At 39.7% G+C, this 15442-nt stretch overlaps 1 protein-coding gene across 1 annotated transcript; it reads left to right on the top strand.

Moving 5' to 3' along the window:
- The first annotated feature begins 1557 nt into the window (after nucleotides 1-1557).
- Nucleotides 1558-12172, top strand: TMEM71 (transmembrane protein 71). The gene is made up of 8 exons (XM_035903439.1): nucleotides 1558-1589; nucleotides 2648-2860; nucleotides 3993-4147; nucleotides 4644-4814; nucleotides 5337-5412; nucleotides 5912-5961; nucleotides 6146-6218; nucleotides 8986-12172. The coding sequence occupies exons 1-8, from the start codon at nucleotides 1558-1560 to the stop codon at nucleotides 9035-9037; spliced, it is 822 nt and encodes a 273-aa protein (XP_035759332.1). The 3' UTR covers nucleotides 9038-12172.
- Nucleotides 12173-15442: the final 3270 nt, after the last annotated feature.

Genomic DNA, 15442 nt, shown 5'->3' with positions numbered 1-15442 from the left:
GAAAGATGTTGCGTTGCTGGAACATGTCCAGAGGAGAGCAACCAAGCTGGTGAGGGGTCTGGAGCACAAGTCTTACGAGGAGCGGCTGAGGGAACTGGGATTATTTAGTCTGGAGAAGAGGAGGCTGAGGAGAGACCTGATCACCCTCTACAGCTACCTGACAGGAGGCTGTAGTGAGGTGGGGGTCGGCCTCTTCTCCCTGGTAACAGATGATAGGACGAGGGGGAATGGTTTGAAGCTGCGCCAGGGCAGGTTTAGGCTAGACATTAGGAAAAACTTCTTCACCGAAAGGGTTGTCAGGCTCTGGAATGGGCTGGCCAGGGAGGTGGTCGAGTCCCCATCCCTGGAGGTATTTAAAAGAAGGATAGATGAGGTGCTTAGGGACATGGTTTAGTGGTGGGATGTCAGGGTTAGGTTAAAGGTTGGACTCAATGATTGCAAAGGTCTTTTCCAACCAAAGTGATTCTATGATTCTATGATTCTATGATAATTTTCTCATGGTAAAGTGAAATGTTGCATTTATTTTTTTCCAAAGTGTAGGAGAAACAGTATGTATGGGAGTAGGTTAATAGGACTGATATGTAAAATACACCCTGGAAGGTTTTGCTTCCATTCTTTGGTGACCCTGCCTGCTCCCAAGACTCAGTCTTTACATCCAGACCGTCACTGACAACTGAGCTCCAAATGAGGAGAAACAAGCTTGCCAAAGTGGAAACACTGAGCTTCATGTCTTTTCTTTGCCTCAGCTCATAACTGAACATTAAAAAAAAAATTGTGTTAGACTTATCTCCTCTCATAGGTAAATGACAGGCATTCACTAACAGTGGTATAAGCGTGATGCTCTAAAGATATAGGAGATGTAAGGTTATATAGGGAAAATCATATCTTTTATCGTTCCATGTAATAACAGATATAAATTCTCCCTATGGATAGCCATTGCTCATATTGTGTAATATTGATTCTGTCAGATGCTGAACCTCTGGCAGCACTTTGCATACTTGAGCCATGGTAATCCAGACAAATCCTATTTCTTAGTCTCCTGCCACAGTATTATTGTCAAATCTTTGTCACTGTCCCTATTCCTCTTGTGCCACGTCTGCAATTTTCACCTGAAAAATATATTGTAATGGTAATGGTGGCCCTTCCATTCTACTCTGTATCTATTGCCAGTACATGCACTATTTTTGGCATGAAGCAGATTTCTGGGAAAAAAACATCAAAATTGCTGTAGCTAATGCATTTGTGTCCATAGCTATTTCTCTCAAGGTTGCAAGCTGTGCAGAGTACAAGTGTTTGTTTATGGTTGGCTCTGATTCTGTGTTGTCCTGGTTGAGATGAGTTTCCTATAAGCAGTATGTCTTTCCTCCATTCTTTCATCTGTTTTATCTCCTTTAACCTCTCCCTTAATTTCCTTTTCTTTTTTAGCTTCTTTTATGATCTTTTTGATATGCACAAGGTACCTGTCAGTGAAGACCTGTCAACTGTTTGAGCTGTCAGTGGATATGACAACGACTACTTCTTATTTGGCCTTTGCTTCTGCAGGCTCGGCAGCGTATGATGGTTTTTTTCTCACAATGTATTTTTCCAAGGTACTGACGAAAACCATACTTGTTTGGGTTTATTTTTATTTTGTTGGAAATTTTGTGAAATCCCTTTTGAGCCACTTAGAATTGTAGTGCTGATATTAATTTAATTACTGCTTTAAATGGAGGTTTAGAAGTCCTGCTATGGAGATTGGAAGCACTGGCTTTGCAATTACAAGGTGTTGGAGTATCTCTGTTTTCCTTTGCCCTCCACTGAAATTATGGTATCCCTCTGTGACGTGCCATATGGGTTAGTTAAAGCCGCTACTGAAACCCATGTCAGCCACTGAATCAATCCAGTGTCTTCCTTTCTTCCTATGGATGTTTCTTCATGGCCACCTGGAACTCAAAAGTGTTGATGGAAGGACTCACCCTAAATCCAATTCTACTTGAGCTAAGTAAAATATCTACAACATTTAGATTCCTCACCTCTGTCACTACTCACTTCTATTTTAAATACCACATAGCATATATTTCTGTGCTATATTTAATCTCAAAGTCAATTGTATTTCAGGGCTGGATGAAGTTTTTGCCATGTATAGACATTATCCCATGTTGTTCTAGCTTCATGGCATGCTAGGATTTGTGAGAATTAAAAGTCATGTATCCTTAAATCTTCATTAAGTATGGATAGGTTATAAAAAGCAAATAAATCCTGCCCGGTTCAGAGGCACTCAGGTTTGCACCATGCAGAGTAACTTAGAGAAGCAAAATACTGGAATACCTCTGAAGGCTCCAGGTAGGTGTAGATCTGGCAGGACTCCTTGGCCAAGAGCACTGCCACAGAAATACACCAAGCACTTCTCAGTTCAGGCTGGCTCCGTGCATTCGTGAAATGCTCCACCTGACATGGAGCCCTCCTGTAATCTGAAGCTCTGGGAAGTGTGAAGGAGGCATGCTCTAGCTGGCTGAAACCCCCTAGGTCCATAAGTAGTGTCATTATTTCTACATATTTTAAATCTATGTCACCCATCAGCTGGTAATGTAAATTCATTATTATTAAATCATGGGTTTGCACTGTCTAGACATTCAGTAAATTAGAGGGTTTCCTTTCTCCTTTTCAGTTATGCTTGTGCCTTTCTGGATGATGACCTTGCCTATGGGTGTTGTTCCACAAGTCCTCCGACAGGCTTCCTTTCCCCATGTCGCCGCAGCCCTCGACTGCTTTCCAATGGTTATTACATTCTGACCAAAGACAGTTTTCTGTCTGATGAAGAGGGCAACGTAACACTGACACCATCCCAGACAAGTGTTACTTATAAAGAGAATGTAGTTCGGTAAGTGAACTAGATGCAGATTTTACTCAATGTTGGCAACTTGCTCCACGTCTCTGGACTTACCTGGTGGTATCTGTGGGGCTGTCTACACTTTGCTTGGCATAAGATCAACATTGCTTCTTAATCATAGAATCATAAAATCATTTAGGTTGGCAAAGACCTTGAAGATCATCAAGTCCAACCGTTAACCTAACACTGCCATCCTACCACTAAACCATGGCCCTAAAGCCCTTGTCTTTTAAATCCCTCCAGGGATGGGGACTCGACCACCTCCCTGGGCAGCCCATTCCAATGCCTGACAACTCTTTCTGTGAAGAAATTTTTCCTAATGTCTAATCTAAACCTGCCCTGGTGCAACTTCAGACCATTTCCCCTCGTCCTATTGCCTGTTACCAGGGAGAACAGGCCGACCCCCACCTCACTACAGCCTCCTGTCAGGCAGTTGCAGGGGGCGATAAGGGCTCCCCTCAGCCTCCTCTTCTCCAGACTAAAATGGGAACATCTCAATTGATTTGGTTTAGAGAGTGCAGTGATTGATTTTCAGTCATGTCTAATCTTATTACCCCAAAACTCTTCAGTACACAGTCGTTGCTGTAATTAGAGTTGTGTGCAATAAAGAAAAAGGAGAGCTATGGCTCTTTTTGCCAATGGGGCGTTACCGTGATACAGAATAAGAAAAAACTGTGTCTGTATGTATATATATATAAAAATAAAAAGGTTTGGTCCTGGAATTCTTACTCTGGAAAAAATCTCTCTTGATTTCAGAAGAACGTCAGTTTAGGAAGGTATATAAAATGTAGTTCAAAAAAGTTGAAGTATAGTGGATTCAGGCTGCCCAAATGGGATAGGGTAGGGTGAAACTCACGGGTAGCATGAGACCACTCAGAGCAGTATCAGAGCCCAGTAGCTGTAGTATCATTTGGCATCACAATATCCAGTATCACAATGCATGATATATTGCCACACTGCTCATACGTTCCCTGACATCATTGCGGCGTGCAGCAGTCATTCTTGGTGATGTACCCAGGGTCAAGAACAGAACTAGGAACAGCACCCAGAACCTGGTTCTTTCATGTGAGTCCTGCAACCTTTAATTAACTCTATTCCTGGACAACACATCTTTTCTTTCTAGCGTATTCAGGCGAAGGAAGAAAATCCGTCGCTCTCTTGCCAGCTTGTTCGATCTCGGTGCCCCCAGTTCATGGCTCAGCGATGTGGATTTCTCCCATGTAGATGATCCTTGGCCTGATGGATGCAGTGAACTAGGAGCCAGTCAGAGTGACATTGGTAAGCCCTGACCAGGTACCGAGTAACTGAGCTACAGCTTTACAGTCTATATTTAGTGGGACTTGGGTATCTTTCTCTCTAGGTTTTGCAGGGATTGCCTGCCAGGATGTGCAGGTAAAGCATAGATGAGTAACAGAATTGTAAATGGTGAATTCAGCTCCTGGCAGTAAAACTGAGCATGAGTCCACAAAGAACTTTGTGGCAAAAAGGCATTTTTAGACTGAATTTGAATCCCAAGTCATCACCAGCGATGTTTATGCTGGTGGCATTAATATCTGGCTGTTTTAATAACTTCATTGTGTTACACTCTCTGCAGTTTTGTCCTTACTCTGCATATTTTCTCCTGCATACATTGAACCTGCCAATTCCCTACCCCTAATAATTTGGAAACCTCCCTGTGATTAAGTAATTAATTCCCCCTTCCCCCCTGATTTCATTAACATGGTCTCAAAGCTCTACTTTTGTGCGATCTCAGTTACACATGCACTTTCTGTAGGTGATTCAGACTTTTCTTCTGAACGTAACAGCCGTATGCCACAAACTCCAGCATCTAATAGAGCCTCTCTCACGAATGACGAGTTTCTGCAGCCTGAGAAACCATTTTGTGCTTTAAATTCCTGCTCTCCATTTATGATAAATGCAAATGAAGAGATTTTGAGCAATGCAGGTATGTTACATTCTTATTCTGATATGCCTCATTTTTAGAGGGAACTGAAAATACATTAAAAGTATTGATATGGCCCCTTGCAGAATAGAATTTATTTCCTGAAACAGATATTTTAAATTACTTGTTTAAACTAACAAAATCTTAAAATTGGTATTTACTTGTTCACTCCTTCCTGCTCACATCTTTTCAGTGATAAATGGGAAAAGAAAAAAGTGAAGTGAAGAGGAAAATGGAGGAAAGGGCATGGGAACAAAACCTGAAACAGGCAATTATTCAGAAAGGCTTGTTTTCTGAGAGCATGGAGGGCACAGTGTCTCCATGGTCATGGGGGAAAAAGGCTCCTGAGAGACACCCAGAGCATGAAAATGAGGTTTCCGCTTTGGATCACTCTAGGCGAATTCTCTTAACAAGAAACTGAAGAGACTGGCCTCACAGTCTGAAGGTTGTCTTTGCAAACACCTCCTGTCGTGTGTTTACTTCCTTGAAAACACATGAAAATTATTTTTCTGCTTTTTGTTTTAGAATCCAGGACAGTGCGAAATGTCCTTTCTCAGATGGTTGCACTGACCACGTGTTTAATCATTTCAATATTTACAAGGTAATTTTAATTTCTTTTATTTGTTGTTTCTGATATTAATGCTTAATCCATTTCAGCTGGTGAATAAAATATAAATTAAGGGTCACATTTCAAAGTTAGATATAACTTATTGTGAAAATATATTTTCACATGATAGTCAATGCAGGCAAATATCTGAGCTATATAGATATGCGCAAAAATAAGAAATACGTACACAGATATGTACACTGCTTTCTCAAGTATGCTTGGACAGGGGTTTTGAAAGGCTGAGAAGAATCAAAATGGATCCACAGCTTTCTAAGTGACCAGTATGGGTGTTTCTCTCTCTCTGGGAATGCCAATGTCTTTCTTTCAAGGAGATTATCCTCAACAGCTTGAGTAATTTAAAGTTTCAACTTGCAGAGTTCAGAGGGTTCATCTGCAGGAACCTCCCCTCCTCCTCCCCCCCAGGCTTCACCTCTGTTAACCCAATACGCATCCCTTGGTTTTTTCTAACCTTTATGGGTATTGTTGTTCTCAGGTATTTTCTGGGAGGATTGTCTGCCACTTTGTTGCTGATAATTTTGGTGTGTAAGTATGGACTTTCTTTATATTCAACACACAAGATTTTACTAAGTCACACCTGAGGACCAAAATCCATTCCTTGGATGTATATCCATGGCTCTTATTGATGCTGAGAAGAGCAATATGCAGGCGTATAGGGAGAGAATGTAACATTCAATCAGTTACAGGATTTTGCATTTGAATTTCACAGTTCTTTTGCCCCAGGATGCTGCTGTGTCATCTTTCTTCAGTCTTGATGCATCTTTCAAAACAACAAAGTTTTGGTAAGTGGCTCCAGTGTCGTGATGATGAGAGGAATTTAGAGATGTTATATTAAGAGGAAGGAGAGATTCCTTCTGTGGTTTTCACGTCAAAAGATAAGAAGGCGTGATCTGAAATTACTGATGGAGGATTTGGCTTTTCCTGTTACTCATTTATATCCACTTGTACTCATTGTTACTCATTTGTATCCATTTGTATTTAGCAAACTTTCTGTTTGTTTCTTTTGTATATGGTAAACTTTCTGTTTATTTTGAAAAACTGCCTTTCCTAATGTGTAATAAGTGTCCTAACACCTATTGGTTAGCAGAAAAGGAAGATAAATCTAACAGGCCATAGCATGAAGATGCAGAGACAGACCAAGGATAGTAACTCCTATGAATCCTGAGGTGTGCTTTCAAGCCTTGTGCTGAGGTCTGCTCCCAGGCCACCAAACTGAGCCTTGGTTTTTTTTTTTTTACTGGAAAAAATAAAACCAATTAATGATGATCCTTCCAGGGATGACAGAATTGATGTGACTTGGCCCCACTAACCCAATGCACCATTAGGTTCAGGACAGACCTTTGCCTTTGGCTTATGCTATAGTCTGATAAATGTCTTAGAAAGAAGTATTAAATCAGTCTGATCAGTTGAGTAAAGGTGCTGATGTAGCTGTTTTGCACAGAGATGTAGCTTCTAAATCCTTCTGGAGAAAAAGACTTGCGTATTTCAAGGTCTGAATTATATCTTTAGAGCAAGCTCATACATAGGCCCCCATGCTGAAAGAACGTATGTATGGGCTAGATTTATGAATTACCATTCTTTCACTTTCTACACAGCAGAAAAGTCTTTTTAATGTGTAAAATCTGAAATGCTGCTAAGACTAAAAACATTCGGGCTTATCTGAATTTTTATGTGGCAAAAGTGAAGCTCAGAAGGATATTGTTTGTTTCTGAGACTGTGTCAGGATTCAGGAGTTCAGTGTATCCCAAGGGCAGCAAGATGATCTGGCGGACTTGAATTGAGTGTATTGGAAGTTAGAAACAAGACGACACAACTTGGAGAGCCATATTGCAATGATAGTCTGATGTTTTGAGCATCCAAGGGTTTTAGCACAATACCTCAGGTATTCAAGGGTGGTGTATTACACTTTGTCACTGGGTCATTATTCCCAATAAAGTCAATGCCACCAGGTTAGGACTAGCGTGTTGCAAACACATGCTCCAAAATGCTGCTTGCTGACTTCCTGCATAGTTCAGTCCTGAGTCATAAACAAAGCTGTTCTTCACAAGAGGAAAACCAACACACTCTGAGAGCTTTCCAGTCACTGGTGTACAGAGAACACCTCTTTTGTGCTCATCACAAGTGAGAAGTTACCTGCTCAGACAAGTAGTCCTACAGCTTAACTAAATTTGGCGAACCAGGACCTGCATATATACTGCTAATAACTAACTCTGGTTTAAATCAGGACATGCAAAAATGTATGCTTTATTTTTTTTCCCCCAGGAAGTAATTGGAAAGAAAGAATAATTGGTGAGTATATGTTAAGTTTAGAAAGAATTCGTACTTCTTGGGGTGAGCCCCATTATGAGACAGGGTTCAGGCATGCCAGAAAGGTTCCCTGGACTTTTCATTAAAGGAAGGTTTAGCTGCGGGACCCTTGCCAGTTTCCACTGCGAATTACTCCACTTTGCTGTCTGAAAACTCCTTTTGCATTTTATTTGGATGAAATATTTTTTTTATTGTTTGACAACAGTTGCTAAATGGTGTAAGCTGCTAAACAAGTGGTGTGCTTCAGCGTAGAGAAAACATGTTTTTCAGTAACGGGCAAAGCAAGTCTTCCTCTTTCCAAGTTTAAACTGAACAGCAGGGCCAGGTGCTGTACTGCTCTAACTTGGTATCATTCCACTGAAGGAGTGAAGCAGCATCAACATGTATCCGTCCAGAATATCTGGAAAACACTTCTAGATTCTTCTTTTCCATATTCTTTTTCAGTCAAGCCTCATCCTTGGTCTCCAGTTTCTGTTTATCAAGCATTTCTAAGTCTTGGTGCAGCTCAGAACCCTAATAACAAGAGCACTGATTGATTTGTACTTGGAGCTGGCCATCCCGGTCCTGGCTCCATTATTTCCTTTATCCCTTTACTTTGAAAAAACAAAAACGAAAAGAAGGAACTAAGTGGATCCGTGCCCAGGTTTGTGTTCCTTATAGTGTGGATAAAACAGCCTTGTTCATCAGTTCGCTGGTTGAGTGCAGTTCAGCTTGTGAGATCTAAAGGCGTCTGCACAGCTGCAGACGCAACCTGGAAAACCTTTCAGTCAGCCCTCAGAAAGACAATGTTCGTCCTGAGAACAAAGCATGTCAGCGTGGTGTGCCGGCATTTGATCACTGTGCAGACTTACTAAAGCCTATGATGAAAAATACATCCTACTCAGCTAGCGTGCCAAGCAGTGGACGCTAGGTATGGCACTTCTTAAAGCCAGTGGGACTGTTTATGTAAGGGCTGCAACACCAGAGCTTTAAAGCTGACTCTGATTTTGAAAGCTAGTATCAATATTAACCAAAGCAGGTACTACAGGGTGGAGTGGAGAACTTGGGACTTGTTGCCTGGCAGGAGTAAACTAAATACTGACTGGCACAGGTCACTGCAAGACAGGACCTCCAGCATTTCAAAACAAGCTTGTCTCTTGCCTTGCATAAAAACTTAAAGGCAGAGTAGTTACTTCTGTGTATTTCAAAATGAGTTCACCAAGAGTTTTCATTTTTCCTCCTCCTCAAATTTATTTTCCTCAGCTCTTCAGCATCAAACTACTGGATAACTCCTTATGGCTACATGTTACTGTAGAAAAAAATATCAGAACTGTTTGTATTCTTCCTTCAAATTGCAATTCATTTTAGCTTTATTTTTATTCTGGTCAAACTGTGGGTGAGGCCATACTTCCTGGTGACTATCTGAAAGCAGTCATGCATGATGATGCCTGTACATCTAGTCTCTTATGTCAATGAAGTCCTGCAAGCATGGGGTCCTACAAGCATTTTGATGGGAAATTAATGGTAAATAGTTTTTTTGCAATTCCCATTCAGTTTTTGGTAAACAGCTGATGCCTTCCCATACTTTATATCTTAATTTCTTGTAACAACATGCTGTCAAAGATAATGCATTTGGGTAGTGGCTGACTACATAGTGGCGGTAATATATTTTAGAAGCTTTATTGTATCATGTGTGTGCACTGCCTTTTGGCCTTTATGCTGCACATTAAGAAAAGAGAAGAAAAAGGAAGAAAGAAATGCTATTGGAACGAAAGCACTCTTCAGAAAACCAGAAATCAGGATGTGGAGAAGCAGATGAATCTGAATTACCTGGATTCATGTACAAAAATACAGGACCCGCATTTATTAACTTCACTGAGCCCTATTTTTCAGCTGGGATCTTTGCTACAACAGAGACTAAATTACATGTAGAACCTGTGGGTAACCAAAAACTGTTATCTTGTGACTCCAAGCTTTTAATAATCTGCTTCTTAAAATATCTGCCTGTATGCCAGTTTAGCTAGGACAGCATGGATTTCATCTTCCCATGCAGCAAAATGATGGTGATGAGTGAGGATGCTGTTGCCCACCAAGCCATTCTATAACTAGTGCTGCTTCTAGTCTAGCTGTCCCCTGTTGGGCTAAAAGCAAGGCTACACAGCCCCAGCTGGTAAATCAGACATGAAAGGCTGCCTGAGGAAGGGCTACTCCTGCCCGTGGGGTACAATCAGGCTGGCATGCAGAACGACAGGGATCTGAAAACTGCAGCAAAAGCACAGAAATGAAAGGGTCTGGTGGGAGAAAGAATCGACAAGACTGAAACACCACTGTCTGTCCAACTCTAAGCCAAGCTTGAGCAGGTTACAGTGGTATTTATAGCATCAAAAATCCGAGCAAGTGCTGCAGTGAGGAAAAGGGTACTCAAAATGAAGTTAAAATGTACATTCCTCCTTCAAAGTGTAAATATATACTGGTTATATTTTGAAGATAAGCATCAATAGCTCAGCATTAAAAGATCAAAGAGGGAAATTTCACCCAAATTACCAATTTTGCATAGTAACTTACTTTTGCCCAGTGCATTAAATTGACTTTATATGAAGACAGACCATCTGATGTAACAAGACCAGGTGTTATAGTTTCAATAAATGGTGACAATAGAATGTTCTTCTTCATAAACCCGATGTATTATGTAACTATAGTAGTAGTTATAATACTCATCCTCATATTTACTTGTAGTTAATGCACTTGAATAACTTTGTCAGTATTAAATAATTGTGCTTTTTTATTTACTCTAACTATGGAGCCAACTGGGTGTAAATATCATTGTGTAGTATGTATAAATATTTCATGTTACCTATTTTATTGCTAGTTATAACAGGTCCTTTACTAACTGCACTTTTTAAACTAAAGGATTATAAAAATTTTCAGTGTTTAAGTAATCTCCTGGGAGAATAATCTGGAAAATGAAATCCTATACTGAGAGAAAAGTCTAAGACTGCAATTACCCTGCAGTCATAAAAAAAATGAGTTCACTGTAAACCAGTTAGTTCACTGTAAAGTGGAGAAAAAAGCTGACTCACCTTGCCAAAAATTTTATCTAAAATGAATTGCTATTATCTGTCTATGAATAAACGTAATCTGTAAATTAGAATTGCTCTGATCTGGAGAGGGGGAAGTTCTCGGACAATTTGGGGATTGGAGTTCAAGGGCTAAAAATAAGATGGTTGGGATCTGTTAAGGTCTGCCCTCCATGATATTCATTAATGCTGAAGTAACAAAGTTCTATTCAGTTACTAGCCTGGCTGGCTTTGGCAGTTGCCTTCCATGTATTCCAATGGACATAAAAGCAACCCTTGTATTGTTTCTCTGGAAAGAGGCACAATAATATGTTCAGTCCTGTTGGATGAAAATTTGAAGCCAGGATCTGTCTGATGAACAACTGAAGACAACATTTTCTAACCTTAATTTTTATATCCAGACTTTCAGAGGTAATTAGTATTTGCAGCTTCTGTTAACTAGAGTATATCAAGCTTAGGATAATTGTGAACTGTAATTCTAGCAAACTAAAACCACTTGTAATATAGGACCTTATTTAGTAAAAGAGAATCAAAGAAACATTTCAAGATTTGGTTTCATAAGCCCTGTGCATTCTCTCATACCTTCCTTTACTACTATTTTGCTGTCATTACACCTTGTGTCATTACACACCATTTCTTGCTGTGTTCAGCTGAATTTCAGGGCCATTCTTGAGTATATATTGCATAGTGCTTAATAGCATGAATGTTCGTGTTGAAGGGAACAGTAGCAAGCACGATGATGGTATTTATGGCATCCCTTAGCTTGTAGTGCTCCTAGTCTGTGAGCAAGTCTGTTTTGCATTTATTCTGGAAGTATTACTCATCGAAGCCAAACCATACAAAGATTAACACTTCTGAGTTCAATTGGTATGGAATAAACCACACTGGTACAGAAGACAGGTATGGCAATTTACTCCAGTTCTGCAGAATCTGCTCTTTGATGTATTTTTTTTTTTTTTTGAATTAGCTGCAGTGTTTCATAAACCTCTTTGTACATTTTAATGTACACTGAGCAGAACTGTTACTTCATTTTATATTATTTCTTTTTTATGGTTTCTCATACTGTTTTGGTTTTTTTTTTTATTTCTTGTCTCTGGCATTTACATATCAGGAAAGTTGTTCCTGTTTGAATTTCTTCCTGTATTTGAGGGTGTTGTCAATCATGAAGGTCATCATTAGGAATTGCATATATTGCCATGAAATTGCTATTTGTGAGCTTATGTCCTGCCCTGTAGATTGTGTGCTCTTTGGGAGAGGACTTACTGGTACTTTGGTGTGAAAAATGAAAGCCTTATTTTGTTACAGTTTCTATGTAACTGTTATCACAATAGAATAATAATAACAGTAATACTACTACTACTACTAATAATAATAATAATAAATAATAATAATAGCAACAGCAGTAGTAGTAGTAACAAGAAACCCAAACCAAATAATAATAATCTAACAGGAAATAAATAGAAAGACATAGGTTCAGATTCTGAGTGGGTATCAATCAGCTGATTTCCACCAGCTGGCACTCTGAGCTACAGCATTTTAACAGCTAAGATCTGTCCATGGACATCAGTTTGCTAGGGCCATAGCACCTTACATGAGTATGTACTGATGGAGTGAACACATATTCAAAATACTTCTGATGCACTGTAATAATAATGTTATAAATCTTATTTTTGTCATGACATAGAAATATATTTTTTACTGCATTGTTTTACACATCTAACAAATAAACTTGTAATGTATTAAAGCAGTAAAGTGAATTTCTTTAGGGAAGGTATGGCAGATGGGACCCTTTTTCTTTTTCCTCGACTCCATTCTCCTGTTTCTAATGTGGCTCATTACATTATCTCTGTCACGTACGTTGCTTCAAGCTAAGAATTCGGGCTTGTGCTACTACAAGCTCTTAGTACGTAATCTGAGTGAAAAATAGCTGCATGAAAATAATGAACATATTAAGGTCAATGAACATAAATATAAAATTTGGTTTTGATTTGAAAATAAATTAGTGCAAAAGTCTCGTGAGAAGTTGTGCAACGCTGTACCTGCAAGTTACATTAAATTCTGTGTATGTGTATTGTGTTGATGTTGTACGGGCTGCAAACATTTTGTTGCATGCAGCATATTGTAAGAACAGCTCATACATAGGCCTCCATGCTGCAAGTGTGTATGTATATGCTGGATTTGTGAATTATCATTCTCTCACTTTCCGTGCATCAAAGAATTATTCTGTGTGTAAATCTGAAATACTGCTAAGACTAAAAACATTTGGGCTTACCTGAATTTTTATGTGGCAAAAGTGAATGTCAATAAGGACATTGTTTCTGAAACTGTCAGGGTTTAGGAGTTCAACATATCCCAAAGGCAACAAGACAATCCAGCAGACCTCTGAGCCTTTGAATTGAGTATGTTGGAAGTCAGAAACAAGATGGCACAACTTGGAGAGCCATATTGCCATGATAGTCTGATGTTTTGAGCATCCAAGAGTCTTAGCACAATACCTCAGGTATTCAACGGTGGTATATTACACTTTGTCACTATGTCATCATTCCCAATAAAATCAAGGTCATGGATCATAAGCCTCATTCTGAAGAGCCTGCAGTTTTAAGAAGGACAAGAAACCAGTGCGATTATCCTACCTCAGCATCTAGCTTTGCCCCATTTGTGCTAGGCCACCAGGTTAGGACTAGTGTGTTGCAAACGCATGCTCCAAAATGCTGCTTGCTGACTTCCTGCATAGTTCAGCCCTGAGTCATAAACAAAGCTGTTCTTCACAAGAGGAAAACCAACACACTCTGAGAGCTTTCCAGTCACTGGTGTACAGAGAACACCTCTTTTGTGCTCATCACAAGTGAGAAGTTACCTGCTCAGACAAGTAGTCCTACAGCTTAACTAAATTTGGCACACTGGGACCTACATATATACTGCTAATAAACTGTGGTTTAAATCAGGACATGCAAGTACAAGGGTTTGGAGTAAAGTTGAGCCTGGAGGAAGGGAGGGGTAGAGGGAAGGAGGTTTTAAACTCGTTATTGTTTCTCATTATCCTGCTCCATTTAATTGGCAATAAATTAAATTCATTTCCCCAAGTCACGTCTGTTTTGCCCATAATGGTAATTGCTGTGTGATCTCCCTGTCCTTACCTCGATCCATGAGCTTTTTGTTTTATTTTCTCCCTCTGTCTTTGTGAGGAGGGGGAACGACAGAGTGGCTGGGTGGGCACCTGGCAGCTGGCCAAAGTCAACACACCACACCTTAGCATATTGCGGATTTCAGATTTTCTTCAGAACTGTCATATAGAATCTCTGCAAAACAAATGAAAAAATCCCATGTTTTTAGCATAACAAATTAACCTAGTTATTTCTGTGCAATACAATGTAGATACAGCACTTAAAGTACTGAACACAACAAGATTTTTTTCTTCTTGAAATTGATTACCTTGATTATGCGCTATGCTCTCAAGGAAAACTTAGTAGTCTGAGAAAAAGGTGCAGCTATAAAAGTTACTAATGGAAGGGGCCTGCAATTTAATATGAAATAAATGGGTAGGCAGTGAAAGGACTTGCCAGTGGCCCTTCTTTAATCTCTGTGGTTCTGTATAGTGGTTGTGGGCCACTCGGTGGTGCCATCCAACCAGCTGTGTAAACATCCCTGTCCTCAGCATGGATTTGTTACTTATCCAGTCAGACAGACCAGGACAAGTACTACGGAATTACACTAATGTGCATTAATTACTTCTGCTCCTTCATGCCTCACTACCTCTGTAAAAATCTAGTAGGTTTAACTCAATGACACCTCCTTTCTCCTATCCTCGATAAATAGCAATACAATTAGAAAATTGCGGAGTGGCTGTGGGGAGTTCCATGTATTACAGGAGAGGTAAATGACTTAATAAATTAATTTATCATTAGAAAAAAATCCTACAGCCTTATTTAAACTTATATGTGAATTTCCTGTTAGTAGAGGATGACCTTTAGGTTTGATTAGACCTTTAAGTTAATGAAGACCTGTGTTAGCAGAGAGGTATGAAATATACACTGACTCCTGAGGCTTCCACTTTCATCCAGTTACAATTGTGCCAATTTGTGCTCTGTAACAGAAGTTCTGGAGTCATTGATGAGGGCTGTTACAAGGTTGTGATCAAGGCATGACATGGCAATGAACAGAATATATGAACTTACACAGAAGAAAATATGAACTTAAATCTAATTTTGAAAAAAAACTTTATTATCTTGTGATCAAATGTACATTATGTCAGAATACATCTCTCACTGCTGAATTGGACTGAACTCAAACTGATGGCCACCAGATTAGGATAAGATGCAGGACTCCGTAAAGCTCATTAGTGATGTCTTGAGACATGTAGTCCCATTCAGTTTCTTTGAGGTTTGAAATGCCATAACTTTGCCAGCTGGGAACTCAATCAAAAATGTGAAGCAATGCTACATCATTATTTTAACTGCAAAATAGAATATGTCAGATGTGAGAATTTCTGTAGCTATCTGAGCAGCTGCTTGAGGCCTCCAGACATAAATCTTACTCTTTAGTTCTGTTAGAAGGTAACTTCTCCAAGGGTGAAGTTATAGTATGGTAACAGCAGGAGAGAGTCCACAGAAGCCTGCAGGAGATGTAATATCCATGTCTACAGG

The sequence above is a fragment of the Egretta garzetta genome, unplaced genomic scaffold (genome assembly GCF_000687185.1).
Source record: "Egretta garzetta isolate BGI_Z169 unplaced genomic scaffold, ASM68718v1 scaffold50, whole genome shotgun sequence".
Classification (NCBI taxonomy): Eukaryota; Metazoa; Chordata; class Aves; order Pelecaniformes; family Ardeidae; genus Egretta; species Egretta garzetta.
This window is presented reverse-complemented; position numbering and strand designations above follow the sequence as displayed.